Raw genomic sequence first — 13,963 nt, 5'->3', positions numbered from 1 at the left:
GGGGCGCGGGGGCTGCAGGGTAGGGGCGGGACTCCGCCGAAGCGCCGGATTTAAGAAGTAGCACAGAAAACGTTTGATGTCCCATGTCTGGTAAAGGTTTATTTCTTACAGTAGCTCTGTTTTGACGGTATTAAGTCCCGCCGGCTTTGACGTGATTAGGAAGCCACATCGCTAAATACGAATTTACGGGTTTTCATTGGCAAAGTACAAAAACAGATTTTAGAAATCTGCCTGTTGCAGTAGGAAAAGGGTTGATAAAACCATCAAGAATGTTCTTTCAAGTTGGCCGATAATAGCTAGCCTAGCGTAGCTTGCTGATGATCTTGCTGGAAAGGGCCCCTGAATCTGTGTGGACGCCCAGGGACGTGCCACCCGGAAGTGGTGGTCCCGCGGTGCACGAGGTGAGGGACACACCGCCCTCGGGGGGCCTCACCGAAGCCCGGACGAGCTTTCCCGGCGATGGGGTGACTTGTGCCCCCTGCTCCCGCCTCCACTGGATGCCGGTCCCACCCTTGCGGCCCCTGCCCCCCTCCAACTCCCAGGGCGTAGCGCTTTCTGTGTAGCATCCGGGGCAGAGAAGCTTCCCTGATGGTCGGAGAAGCATCAGGCTACACCGAGGACCACACGCTCTGAGCGTCGCGGACTGAGCCGCTCCCCCAGGGGCATCACCGGCCACTTTACAGATTAGCAAACTGAGGCCTCGTGGGGTTGAGTGACCCACCGAGGTCCAGGTGGGCGAGGTCACTCTGAGCCCAGAGCTTGTGTTTTCACTGATGTGGGTCCTGTCCTCCTATGCCCCTGTCCACGCGCCCACACACACACACTCACACACATTCCCCGTCCTCACCACACACACACCCTGTCCACACACACACACACACACCCTGTCCTCACCACACACTCACACACACACACACCCCATCTTCCACACACACCCCATCCTCACTACACACACACATACATACACAATGCACACCCATTCTCCATGCACACACATACACACGCACACACAGCCCTCCTCCTCCTCCCACAAACGCACCGCTCATGGGGGGCACAGAGGGACCCGCAGCAGGGTCCAGGGACAGCCTGGCAGTGGGGGCAGCCGTGGTCTCGGAGCCCTTCCGAGGGCTGTGGGGCAGTTAGGGGCCCCGGCTTCTGTGTTCTCGGTGCTTTGCCAGCAGGTGAGCCCAGGTAAGCCACCGATCTAAGCCACATTTGTCTACATCATGGATGCTTGTGAATGTCCTGTGGGTCGTTGTGCAGACAAAGCAGGGCCCTCCTTGTAAGGACACAGGGCTGTGGGGGTGTCCAGCTGGTTCGGACACCAGAGTGTGCACCTCTCAATCCTGGGGTTGTGAGTTTGAGCCCTGCACTGGGTGTGGAGATTACCCTAAAAAAATAAAATCTTAGGGGCGACTGGGTGGCTCAGTCAGTTGGGTGTCTGGCTTCGGCTCAGGTCATGATCTTGCAGTTTGTGGGTTCGAGCCCTGCATCAGGCTCTGTGCTGACAGCTAGCTCAGAGCCTGGAGCCTTACTTCAGATTCTGTCTCCCTCTCTCTCTGACCCTCCTCTGCTCACACAGCCTCTCTCTGTCTCAAAAAAAAAATTTTTTTTTTAAACATTAAAAAATAAAACCTGAACACGCTACTGTGCCTGGGGGCTGATGGGCGCCCAGTGATTACCCCGACATCAGACACAATACGCCCTGTCTCCTCTAACTCTGCGCCGCTCAGGACAGTCTCGGAAAGGTCATTTCCGAGTCCTGCTGTGTGTAATCGGAGGACTCCACGCTGGACTCCATTAAAGATCCAGAGATACGAAAGCACATCTTCCCGTGGGAGTCACGGGCCTGAGGGGACTGAGGTCTGGATCTCAGGTCTGACGGTACCATAGCCGAGGGGACTTGGGGAGATTTCCCCGGAGACGTTTCTGGGCCAGCTCGTCAGAGGTCCAGGGCTGGCACGGCTCTGACCTCCGCCTGCTCCTCGGAAGGCAGCGAACGGTGCAGGGCAGGCTCTTGGTGTCCCCACAGCGTGAAGACGGGATGACAGGCCACAGGGAGCGCGTTGACTAGACTCACTGAAGTCTCCCCGCCAGGTGGCCAGGACACCTTACCACTGCGGACCGTTTATCGAACGCCTGTCACTGATACTTGTGTTCCCGAAGGACGGCTGTGTGGACTTCGGTTGTCTTGTGGGGTTTTTTTAATAGTTTATTGTCAAGTTGGTTTCCATACAACACCCAGTGCTCTTCCCCACAAGTGCCCTCCTCCATGACCATCACCCACTTCCCCCATTCCTCCTTCCCTTCCCCATCAGCCCTCGTTTCATTTTCAGTATTCAGTAATCGCTCATGATTTGCCCCCCTCTCTCTCCCCAACTCTTTTCCCCCTCCCCCTCCCCATGGTCCCCTGTTAGGTTTCTCCTGTTAGACCTATGAGGGCAAACATATGGTATCTGTCCCTCTCTGCCTGACTTATTTCACTTAGCATGACACCCTCGAGGACCATCCACTTTCCTGCAAATGGTCAGATTTCATTCTTTCTCATTGCCATGTAGTACTCCATCGTGTATATATACCACATCTTGATCCATTCGTCAGTTGATGGACATTTAGGCTCTTTCCACCTAATTTGGCTATTGTTGAAAGTGCCGCTATGAACATTGGGGTACATGTGCTCCTAGGCATCAGCACTTCTGTATCCCTTGGGTAGATCCCCAGCAGTGCTACTGCTGGGTCATAGGGGAGTTCTATGGATAGTTTTCTGAGGAACCTCCACACTGTTTTCCAGAGCGGCTGCACCAGTTTACATTCCCACCAACAGTGTAGGAGGGTGCCCGTCTCTCCACACCCTCACCAGCATCTCTAGTCTCTTGATTTGTTCATTTAGCCACTCTGACTGGCATGAGGTGATATCTCAGTGTGGTTTTGATTTGTGTTTCCCTGATGATGAGTGATGTTGAGCATCGTTTCATGCGCCTGTAGGCCATCTGGATGTCCTCTTTGGAGAAGTGTCTGTTCATGTCTTCTGCCCATTTCTTCACTGGGTTATTTGTTTTTTAGATGTGGAGTTTTGTGACTTCCTTGTAGATTTTGGATACTAGCCCTTTATCTGATGTGTCATTTGCAACTATCTTTTCCCATTCCGTTGATTGCCTATTACTTTTCTTGATTGTTTCCTTTGTATTGCAGAAGCTTTTTATCTTGATGAGGTCCCAATAGTTCATTTTGGTTCTCGATTCCCTTGCCTTTGGGGAGGTGTTGAGGAGGAAATTGCTGCGGTTGAGGTCAAGGAGGTTGTTTCCTGCTTTCTCCTCTAAGGTTTTGATGGTTTCCTGTCTCACATTCAGTCCTTCATCCATTTTGAGTTGATTTTTGTGTATGGTGTAAGAGAGTGGTCTAGTTTCATTCTTCTGCATGTTGCTGTTCAGTTCTCCCAGCACCACCTGCTAAAGAGGCTGTCTTTTTTCCATTGGATACTCTTTCCTGTTTTGTCAAAAATTAATTGGCCGTACATTTGTGGGCCCAGTTCTGGGTTCTCTATTCTATTCCATTGGTCTATGTGTCTGTTTTTGTGCCGATACCATACTGTCTTGATGAAGACAGCTTTGTAGTAGAGGCTAAAGTCTACGATTGTGATGCCTCCCGTTTTGGTTTTCTTCTTCAATATGACTTTGGCTAATCGGGGTCTCTTGTAGTTCCATACGAATTTTAGGGTAGTTTGTTCTAGCTTTGAGAAGAACACTGATGCAATTTTGATGGGGATTGCATTGAATGTGTAGATTGCTTTGGGTAATAATGACATTTTCACAATGTTTATTCTTCCAATCCATGAGCATGGAATGGTTTTCCATTTCTTGGTGTCTTCTTTCAATCTCTTTCATAAGTTTTCTATAGTTTTCAACATATAGGTCTTTTACATCCTTGGTTAGGTTTCTTCCTAGGTATTTTATGGTTTTTCGTGCAATTGTGAATGGGATCAGTTTCTTGATTTCTCTTTCGGCTGCTTCATTATTGGTGTATAGAAATGCAACTGATTTCTGTATGTAGGTTTTGTACCCTGCAACTTTACTGAATTCATTGATCAGTTCTAGAAGGCATCTGGTGGAGTCGATTGGGTTTTCCACGTAGAGTATGATGTCATCTGTGAAAAGTGAAAGTTTGACTTCTTATTTGCCAATTCTGATGCCTTTTATTTCCTTTTGTTGTCTGATTGCTGATATTAGGACTTCCAGCACTATGTTAAACAACAGTGGTGAGAGTGGACACCCCTGTCGTGTCCATGATCTCAGGGGGAATGCTCTCAGTTTTTCCCCATTGAGGATGATATTAGCTGTGGGCAATATAAATTGCTTTTATAATGTTTAAGTAAGTTCTTTCTATCCCAACTTTCTAGGGAATATTAAGAAGGGATGCTGTACTTTGTCAAATGCTTTTTCTGTATCTATCAACAGGATCATAGGGTTTTTATCTTTTCTTTTGTTAACGTGATGTATCACATTGATGGATTTGTGAATATTGAACCAGCCCTGTAATTTAGGAATGAATCCCACTTGATCATGATGGATAATTCTTTTTATATGCTGTTGAATTTGATTTGCTAGTATCTTGTTATTTTTACATCTGTATTCATTAAGGACATTGGTCTGTACTTTTTTTGCTGGATCTCTGTCTAGTTTGGGTATCAAGGTGATGCTGGCTTCATAGAATGAGTTTGGAAGTTTTCCTCCTATTTCTGTATTTTGCAATGTTTGAGAAGAATGGCTATTAGCTATGCTTAAATGTCTGGTGGAATTCCCCTGGGAAGCCATCTGGCCCTAGACTCTTATTCATTGGGAGATTTTTGATAACGGATTTGATTTCCTCACTAGTTATGGGTCTATTCATGCTTTCTATCTCTTCCCGTTTGGTAATACATGTGTATTTAGAAATTTGTCCATTTCTTCTAGATTGTCCAGTTCATTGGCATATAGTTTTTCATAGTAATGTCTGATGATTGTTTGTATTTCTAGGGGATTGGTTGTAAAAGATCCATTTTCATTGATGATTTTGTCTGTCTGGTGTTCTCTCTTTTCTTTCTAAGGAGCCTGGCTAGAGGTTTCTCAATTTATTTGTTTTTACAAGAGAAAAAAACCAACTTTTGGTTTCATTGATTTGTGCAACTGTTTTGGATTCTATATTGTTTATTTCTGCCCTGATCTTTATTATTTCTCTTCTTCTGCTGGGTTTGGGGTGCTCTTGCTGCTCCCCTTCTAGTTCCTTTAGGTGCTCTGTTAGATTTTGAATTTGCACTTTTTCTAGTTTGTTGCAATGGGCCTGGATTCCAAAGTACTTTTCTCTTAGGGCTGCCTTTGCTGCATCCCAGAGAATGTGGATTGTTGTATTTTCATTTTCATTTCTTTCCATATATATTTTTAATTTCTTCTCTAATTGCCTGATTGGCCCAATCATTCTTTAGTGGGGTAGGTTTTAACCTTCACATTTTTGGAGGTTTTCCAGACTTTTTCCTGTGGTTGATTTCAAGTTCCATAGCATTGTGATCTGAAAGTGTGCATGGTATGATCTCTATTCGTTTATACTTATGGAGGGCTGCTTTATGCCCCAGTAGGTGATCTATCTTGGAGAATGTGCCATGTGCACTCAAGAAGAAGGTGAATTTCCTATCTTCAGGATGCATAGTTCTAAATATATCTATCAGTTCCATCTGTTCCAGTGTGTCATTCAGGTCCATTGCTTCTTCAGTGATTTTCTGTCTGGTTGATCTATCCATTGCTGTCAGTGGAGTATTAAAGTCCCCTGCAATTAGCACATTCTTATCAATGAGATTTTTCTGTTTGTGATTAATTTTCTTTTGTACTCCTGAATTTGGCACATAGATGTTTATAACTGTTAGCTCTTCTTGACAGAGAGACCCTGTAATTACTATATAATGTCCTTCTTCATCTTTTGTCACTGCCTTTACTTTAAAGGCCAGTTTGTCTAATATAAGTATGGCTACTCTGCCTTTCTTTTGGCTTCCAGTCGCATGATAGATATTTCTCCATCCTCTTCCTTTCAATCTGAAGGTGTTTTCAGGTCTAAGATGAGTCTCTTATAGACAACAAATAGATGGATTTTGGTTTTTTATCCATTCTGCAACCCTGTGTCGTTTGGTTGGAGCATTCAGTCCATTTACATTCAGTGTTGTTATTGAAAAATGCAGGTTTAGATTCATTGTGTTCTCTGTAGAGTTCATGTTTGTAGTGGTGTCTCTGGTACCTTGTATTCCTTGCACCATTTCCCTCATAGAGCCCATCTTAGGATTTTTTTGTAGGGCTGGTTTGGTGGTAATGAATTCTCTCCATTTTTGTTTATTTGGGAAAACCTTTCTCTCTCCTTCTATTTTGAATGACAGGCTCGCTGGATAAAGGATTCTCAGCTGCATATTTTTTCTGTTCATCACATTGAAGATTTCCTGCCATTCCTTCCTGGCCTGCCAAGTTTCAGTAGATAGGTCTACAACCACTCTGATAGGTTTCCCTTTGTATGTTAGGGCCCTTTTATCCCTAGCTGCTTTCAGAATTCTCTCTTTATTGTTTACATTTTGCCAATTTCACTATGATATGTCTTGCCAAAGGTCGATTCAAGTTACATCTTAATGGGGTTCTTTCTGCCTCTTGAATTTGAATGTCCATTTGTTTCCCCAGATTGGAGACATTCTCAGCTATACTTGGATCAAGCACCTCTTCAGCTCCTTTTTCTCTTTCCTCTTCAGGAATTCCTATGATACAGATATTGTTCTGTTTGACTGTATCACTCAGGTCTCGAATTCTCCTTTCGTGCTCCTGGATCAATTTTTCCTCTCTTTTTTTCTCATGTTCTACCAGCAGAGCCAGCCGGGCACCCCAGGATTGTTTTCTTAATTTCCCTTTCTGCTGCTTCATTATTAGTGTACAGAAATACAATCGATTTCTCTATATTGATTTTGTATCCTTCAACTTTACTGAATTCAGTTATCAGTTCTAGGACTTTTTTGGTGGAGTATCATGTTATCTGCAGACAGTGGCGGTTTAACTCCTTCCTTACAAATTTGGATACGAAGCATCTTATTTCTGTTTGTTTGCAGAGGCTGCGGCTTCCACTACTCTGTTGAATAACAGTAGTGAGAGGACATCCCTGTCTTCCTCCTGACCTGGGGGGAGAAGCTGTGTCTTCTAATTCACCTATTCTCCTCTCAGCCTCTTTAATCCGTGCAGTGGTCACCTCCATTTTATTCGGCACCTCATTTATAGCCTTTTTTAACTCACCACAGCTACTTTGAATTTTTTTATTACTATGTTTTTTATTTATTTTTGAGAGATAGAGTGAGACAGTTCAAGCAAGGGAGAGTCAGAGAGACAGGGAGACACAGAATCCGAAGCAGGCTCCAGGCTCTGCCTACGAACCATGAGATCGTGACCTGAGCTGAAGCTTAATGCTTAACGACTGAGCTCCCGAGGCGGCCCTCATCACAGCTATTTTGAAGGTCCCTAGTCTTTGTATCAATAGCTTCTCTGATGCTTTTTTCAAGCACAGCGATTAATTTTATGACAATTGTTCTAAATTCTTGTTCAGTTATGTTGCCTATATCTGTTTTGAACAGTTCTGTGGCTGTGACTTCTTCCTGGAATTTCTTTAGAGGAGAGTTCTTTTGTTTGGTGATTCGGGCCAGCTCTCTGTCTCTTGTCAGTTTTAAAAGCTCATTCTGCACTGCGCCCCTGTGAGTGTTGCTCTGTTAAAGGAGGCTCTGTGACTGCCCAGGGCCTGTTGTTTCAGGACGTGTTCTTTTAATGGTGTCTCTCGGTTTCTCTTGTTGTGCCTTGATTACTTTATTTCCCTGGTCAGTAATATTTGGGACTCTCCACCATGTGTGCTTTGGCGTGTTTCTTGAGGTGGCCTGTGAGGTCTTCAGGTAGAGTCTCCGGCTAGATCGGCCCTTCTCAAGTCCAAAGCCCTTCCGTTTCCATTCCTTAGGGTGGCTGTAGTTAACTCAAAATCACATATTGCTTCATCTTGCGAAGATCCAGTTTTGGATAAAGAAAACAAGGAAGGTAGCAGTTCTTTGTTTCTGAGACGAATGATCCTTTTGGGCTTCTCGGCAGGCAGCTGACGGGAACACTGTACCTGAAGCAGGGCTCCTGTTTCTACCTGACGTGGGGCCCACCTAACACCGTTTGTTGAGGAGACTTTTTCCTGTTGTACAGTCTTGCCTCCTTTGTCGAAGAGGATTGACCATATAGTTGTGGGTTTATTCCTGGGTTTTCTGCCTTGTTGATGGTCTGTGTGGCTCCTGTCCCACTCCCATACCGTCTTGATGACTGCTGCTTTGTGATGGAACTCAACGGCTGGAAGTGTGATGCCTCCAGCTTTGCTTTGCTTTTTCAAGATCGCTTTGGCTATTTGGGCCTTTGTGGTTCCTACACATTGTAGGATTATTGGTTCCAGCCCTGTGAAGAATGCTGTTGGGTTTTGATCAGGATTGCATTAAATGTGTATATTGCTCAGGGCAGTATAGACATTTTAACAATGTTTATTCTAATCCATGAGTGAGGAGTGTTTTCCATTTCTTTGTGTTATCTTTATTTCATCAGTGATTTCTAGTTTTTAGAGTTACGGATCTTTTTCCCCTATGGTTAAGTTAATTCCTAGGTATTTTATTATTTTTGGGGCAATCATAAATGGGATGTTTTTTAAGTAGGCTCCATGCCCAGTGTGGGGCTTGAACTCACGATGCTGAGGTCAGGAGTCTCATGTTCTACCAGCACAGCCAGCCGGGCACCCCAGGATTGTTTTCTTAATTTCCCTTTCTGCTGCTTCATTATTAGTGTACAGAAATACAATCGATTTCTCTATATTGATTTTGTATCCTTCAACTTTACTGAATTCAGTTATCAGTTCTAGGACTTTTTGGTGGAGTATCGTGTTATCTGCAGACAGTGGCGGTTTAACTCCTTCCTTACGAATTTGGATACGAAGCATCTTATTTCTGTTTGTTTGCGGAGGCTGCGGCTTCCACTACTCTGTTGAATAACAGTAGTGAGAGGACATCCCTGTCTTCCTCCTGACCTGGGGGGAGAAGCTCTCACGTCCCCCCACTGAGTGTGATGTTAGTTGCGGGGTTGTCTTACGTGGTCTTTGTTCTATCAAGGAACGTCCCCTCTGAACCCGTTTTAAGGGCTTTTATCATGAATGGGTGGTGTTCTTTGTCAAATGCTTTTTATGCATCTACTGAAATGATCACATGGCTTTTATCCTTTTTATATGGATGTGATGCATCGTGTTGATCGATTTGCAAATACTTAACACCCTTACATTCCAGGGCTAAATCCCGCCTGATTGCCGTGAATACACTTTTCATGTGTTGTTGGATTCGGTTTCCTAGTATTTTATTGAGGATTTCTTACTCTATGTTAACCAGAAATACTGGCCTGTAGCTCTCTTTTTTGGTGGTGCATTCATCTAATTTTGGTGTAAAGGTGACCTCATAGAATGAATTTCGAAGTTTTCCTATTTTGTTTTTTGGTTTTTGTTTTTTGTTTTTTTGGGGAACAGTTTGAGAAGAATAGGTGTTAACTCTTCTTTAAATGTTGGCTAGAGTTCACCTGTGAAGCCATCTAGTCCTGGACTTTTATTTGTTGTGGGTTTTTTGGTTTTTTTTTTTTTTTAATACCAGTTGTTTCTTTGCTGGAGATTGGTCTGTTCAAATTTTCTACCTGCTTTAGTTTTAGTAGTTTATATGTTTTTAGGAGTTTATCTGTTTCTTTTCGGTTGTCCAATTTGTTGGCATATAATTTTTCATAATATTATAATTGTACTTCTGTGCTGTTGGTGATTATATCTCCTATTTGTGATTTTGAATTCTTTTCTTTTTTAATGAGTCTAGCTAGAGATTTATCAATTTTGTTGATATATTTAAAGAAGAGCTCCTGGTTTCATAGATCTGTTGGTGTTTTTAAGTTTCTGTATCATTTATTTTTGCTCTAATCTTTATTATTCCTTCTATTGGTTTGGGGTTTTGTTTGTTCTTCTTTTTATATCTCTTTTAGGTGTAAGGTTAGGTGGTTTATTTGAGATGTTTTTTGGTTTTTGAGATAGTTTTATGTTGCGCTAAACTTCCCTTTTAGAGTAGCTTTTGCTGTATCCTGAGGTTTTAGAATTTGTGATTTTATTTTCATTTGTTTCTATGTAATTTTCTATCTCTTTGACTTCTTGGTTAACCCATTCATTGTTCACTAGCATGGTATTTAACTTCCATGTATTTGTGGGCTTCCCAGATTTTTTCTTGGGGTTGATTTCTAGTTTCATAGCATTGTGGTCAGAAAGGATGCACGGTATGATTTTGAACTCTTCGCCTTTGGTGAGACTTGTCGCCTAATGTGTGATCTGTTCAGGAGAATGTTCTGTGGACACTTGAAAAGAATGTGTCTTCTTCTGTTTTAGGATGGCATGTTCTGGATAGATCTGTTAGACCCATCTGGTCCAGTGTGTCATTCAAAGCCACTGTTCCCTTATTGATTCTGTTTGGATAATCTGTCCATTGATGTAAGTGAAGTGATAAAGTTCCCTATTATGATTGATTGGGGTTTTTTTTGTTTGTTATTAGCTGTTTTATGTATTTGGTTCTCCCATTTGGGGCACATAAATATATACTATTGTTATGTTGGATTGTCCCCTTTATTTTTTTTAATGTTTACTTATTTTGAGAAAGAGAGGAGAGCATGAGCGGGGGAGGTTGCAGAGAGAGAGAGAGAGAGAGGCTCCCGAGCAGGGTGTCAGCATGGAGCCCAGCACGGGGCTCTGTCCTGTGACCCGTGAGATCATGACCTGAGCCAAGATCAAGAGTAAGATGCTTAACCACCTGAGCCACCAGGCACCCCTGTCGCCTTTAGTTTTATACCGTGCCCTTCTGTGGCTCTCGTTACATGTGTTTTAAGTCTGTATTGTCATGTTAGAAGCGTGGCTGCCCTGGTTTTATGTTGACCTCCACCTGCATAGGTGTTTGTCCGTCTACTCTCGCCAGGTCTTCAGGTGCCCTTGAGTCTGAAATGAGTCTCTCGTGGGCAGCATATGGATACATCTTGTTTGTTATTCACTCTGTCACCCGTGTCTTTTGGTTGGAGCGTTTAGTCCATTTACATTTAAGCAATTATTGATAGGTATGTATTTGTTGCCATTTCATTACTTATTTTGTGGTTATGAAGTTTTTCTCTGATCCTTCTCTTGCTTTCTTTCATGATTCGTTGGCTTTCCTCAGTGATATACTTTGATTCTCTTCTATTTATTCTTTGCGTATCTATTACTGGTTCTTGATTTGTGGATCTCGTTAGCTTTGCATGTAACCTCTTCTGCACCTGGCGGCCCAAGCTGATGGTCTGCTCGCCCCACCGCCCCAGATTTTAGGTTACGGGTCGTATTTTACATCCTTTCATTTGCGGCTCCCTTGCCTGAGTTTCATAGATGTACTTATTGTTACTGCTTCCGTGTTTCTTACTTCTCATACCCTCACCCTTACTTTCCTCCCACTCAGACAGACCCCTTTCATGTCCCTTGCAGGGCTGGTTTAGAGGCCACGGACCCTTAGGTCTTGTTCCCCTGGGAAGGTCTTCCTCTCCTCCTGTCGTGCCCGGGGGCCGTGCTGGCGTTCTCTGCGGTGTCCCAATTCCAGTACCCGCACTCCAAAAGCGAGCACCATTCTGCTCTGAACGACAGCCTTACTGGTGGAATATTCTTGTCTGCACACTTATCCCCTTCAGCGCTCCGGTGCCGCTCCCTTCTGCCGGGAAGGTTTCTGCCGGAAAGCCCTCTGGTAGCCTTACGGGGTCTCCCTTGTGTGCTGCTGCCTTTTCTCTCGTTGCTTGTAAAACATGGCCTTTATCGCTACTTTTTGCCGTTTTCATGGCTGTGTGTCTTGGTGTGGATCTCTGTGGGTGATTTCGTGGGAGCTGTGTGCACCTCCTGTAAAGGGATTTGTGTTTCCTTTCCCGGGTTAGGGGCATTTCTGCTATTATTTCTTCAATTAAGGTTCTGCCTTTTCTCTGTCCCCTTCTGGGACCCCTACAACGGAATGTTACTGCACTTGGTGGAGCCCCTTGTTCCCGACGTCTCCTCCCCCATTTTGCATCTTCTTTTTCTCACTTGCTCAGCCTGATTTCTTTCCATCGCTCCATCTGCTGGGTCATCAGCTCGTTCCTGTGCGTCCTCTAGCCTATTTGTTCTGTGTAGTATATTTTGTATTTCATTTATCGTGTTCATGTCCGAGTAGTTCTCTGCACTGGGCACTCCCTGATGTCCTGCACTCCTCCCTCAAATCCAGCGAGTGTCTTCACGATCACTGAATTCTCTGTAAGGCACCGCTGACCTCCAGCTTTCACTTGGATCTCCTGCCGTGATTCTGCCCTCTCGGTTGGGACATACCCCTCTCCGCCCTTTGCTGCGCTTTCCGCGTGCTGGGAAAGTCCGCTCTCTGGCTGTTGAAAGCGGCGGGCAGGTTGTGCACGTTTAATGAATGATGCTGGTCCTCGTCCACAGAGAAAGCACACCTGCTGTGGGGACCCCGCCAGCCCGGTGGAGGGGAGCACCCCTGCCGAGCTCCCACCTGCGGTGTGCGCACCTGTCCTGCTCCCCGTGGGGGCGGGGGGGGGCCCACTACTGAGGCCATGTGCAGAGGGTGGGAAATTGCAGTTTTAACACGGTGGGTGCATCCTCCCAGGGAAGCAGGGACTCACAGCACCCGGACTGCAGCAGGGCATGCTCTAAGGTTAGGTAGTGAGCACAGGTGCCCCGATGCCTCCCCAGGTGGCCGCGATGACACTGGGGGCGGGGGGGAGATGGCATCTGCCCGCTCCTCGTTCTAGAGAGGTCCCTCTGGAACTCTCCCTCCTGTATGCCCGGGCATCTCTCCAAATGCTGCTTCTGATCTGGATCTCTGTGGGCTGTTTGCTGTGCTGTCCCTTTAAAGGCAAGGGCCCAGCTCCACCCCCAGAGCTGAGCCCATGCCCGCCTGCTGGTTTTCAAGTCTCCAGGCTTTAAGTCCTGCTTGTAAGAACTCGCAAAATTCAGCCCCTCTGATTTTCAGAGCGAGACACTGGGGAGATGTCTTCCCGGGTGAGCTCCGTGGTGCGATCGCCCGCTCCTCACCCCCGACTGCACCCCCGGGGCCTTAGCTCCCGCCTGTCTGCCCTCCTGCCTTCCCCCCTGCAGGTTCGGATCACTCGGGTGGTTTGCATTCATGTGCGTGTTTTCTAAGGGTCCTCCGCTCTGCCGCCTCCCTGAAAACTGTCATTTCTTATTTTAATTTTACTTAGTGCTTTGCTAGGAGTCCTTTCAAAAGGCACACATTTACGACTTTTTACTAAGACACATACATGAACTTCATGTCTGACATAAAAGCGTTGACGTTCCATTGGGTCCTAAATGGCATTTGCTTTTACAAAAAGTAACGGTGAGCGGAGCCTCCTGCCTAGCCCGTCAGGCAGCTGCCTGTGTGCATGCCCGGTTCCCGGCTTTGTCACCTGGCCTGACTCGGTAACTCTGTCACAGCAGATTGGAGACATAAAAACAGCTGAGAAGTATTTTCAAGACGTGGAGAAAGTGACGCAGAAACTGGACGGACCACAAGGGAAAACCATGGTCCTGATGAACAGGTAAACCCCTCAGATCCGCCCTTCTCCGTGGCCCCAGGGCCAACTCGGCTTCCTGCCGCCCCTAGAGGGCGTTACCGACGCGGTTTCCCGCCGCCCCTAGGGGGCGTTCCCGCCTGCGGCCTCCCGCCTGCGCCCCTAGGGGGCGTTCCCCGCACGGCTTCCCTCCCGCCGCCCCTAGAGGGCGTTCCCCGCGCGGCTTCCCTCCCGCCGCCCCTAGGGGGCGTTCCCCGCGCGGCTTCCCTCCCGCCGCCCCTAGAGGGCGTTCCCCGCACGGCTTCCCGCCCGCCACCCCTAGGGGGCGT

General features: G+C 46.0%; 1 protein-coding gene across 5 annotated transcripts in view; it reads left to right on the top strand.

The window, feature by feature from the left end:
* Nucleotides 1–13,963, top strand: part of TRAPPC12 (trafficking protein particle complex 12) — a 74,764-nt gene that overhangs the window by 59,344 nt on the left and 1,457 nt on the right. For all 5 annotated transcript variants that reach the window (XM_029938363.1, XM_029938366.1, XM_029938365.1 and 2 more), the window contains one exon: nucleotides 13,561–13,661. In XM_029938363.1, the coding sequence (XP_029794223.1) occupies nucleotides 13,561–13,661 (101 nt within the window). The remainder of the gene's footprint in view (nucleotides 1–13,560; nucleotides 13,662–13,963) is intronic.

Source organism: Suricata suricatta, chromosome 4 (assembly GCF_006229205.1).
Source record: "Suricata suricatta isolate VVHF042 chromosome 4, meerkat_22Aug2017_6uvM2_HiC, whole genome shotgun sequence".
NCBI classification, from domain to species: domain Eukaryota; kingdom Metazoa; phylum Chordata; class Mammalia; order Carnivora; family Herpestidae; genus Suricata; species Suricata suricatta.
The sequence above is the reverse complement of the archived record's forward strand: the minus strand, read 5'-3'. Positions and strand labels throughout refer to the sequence as shown.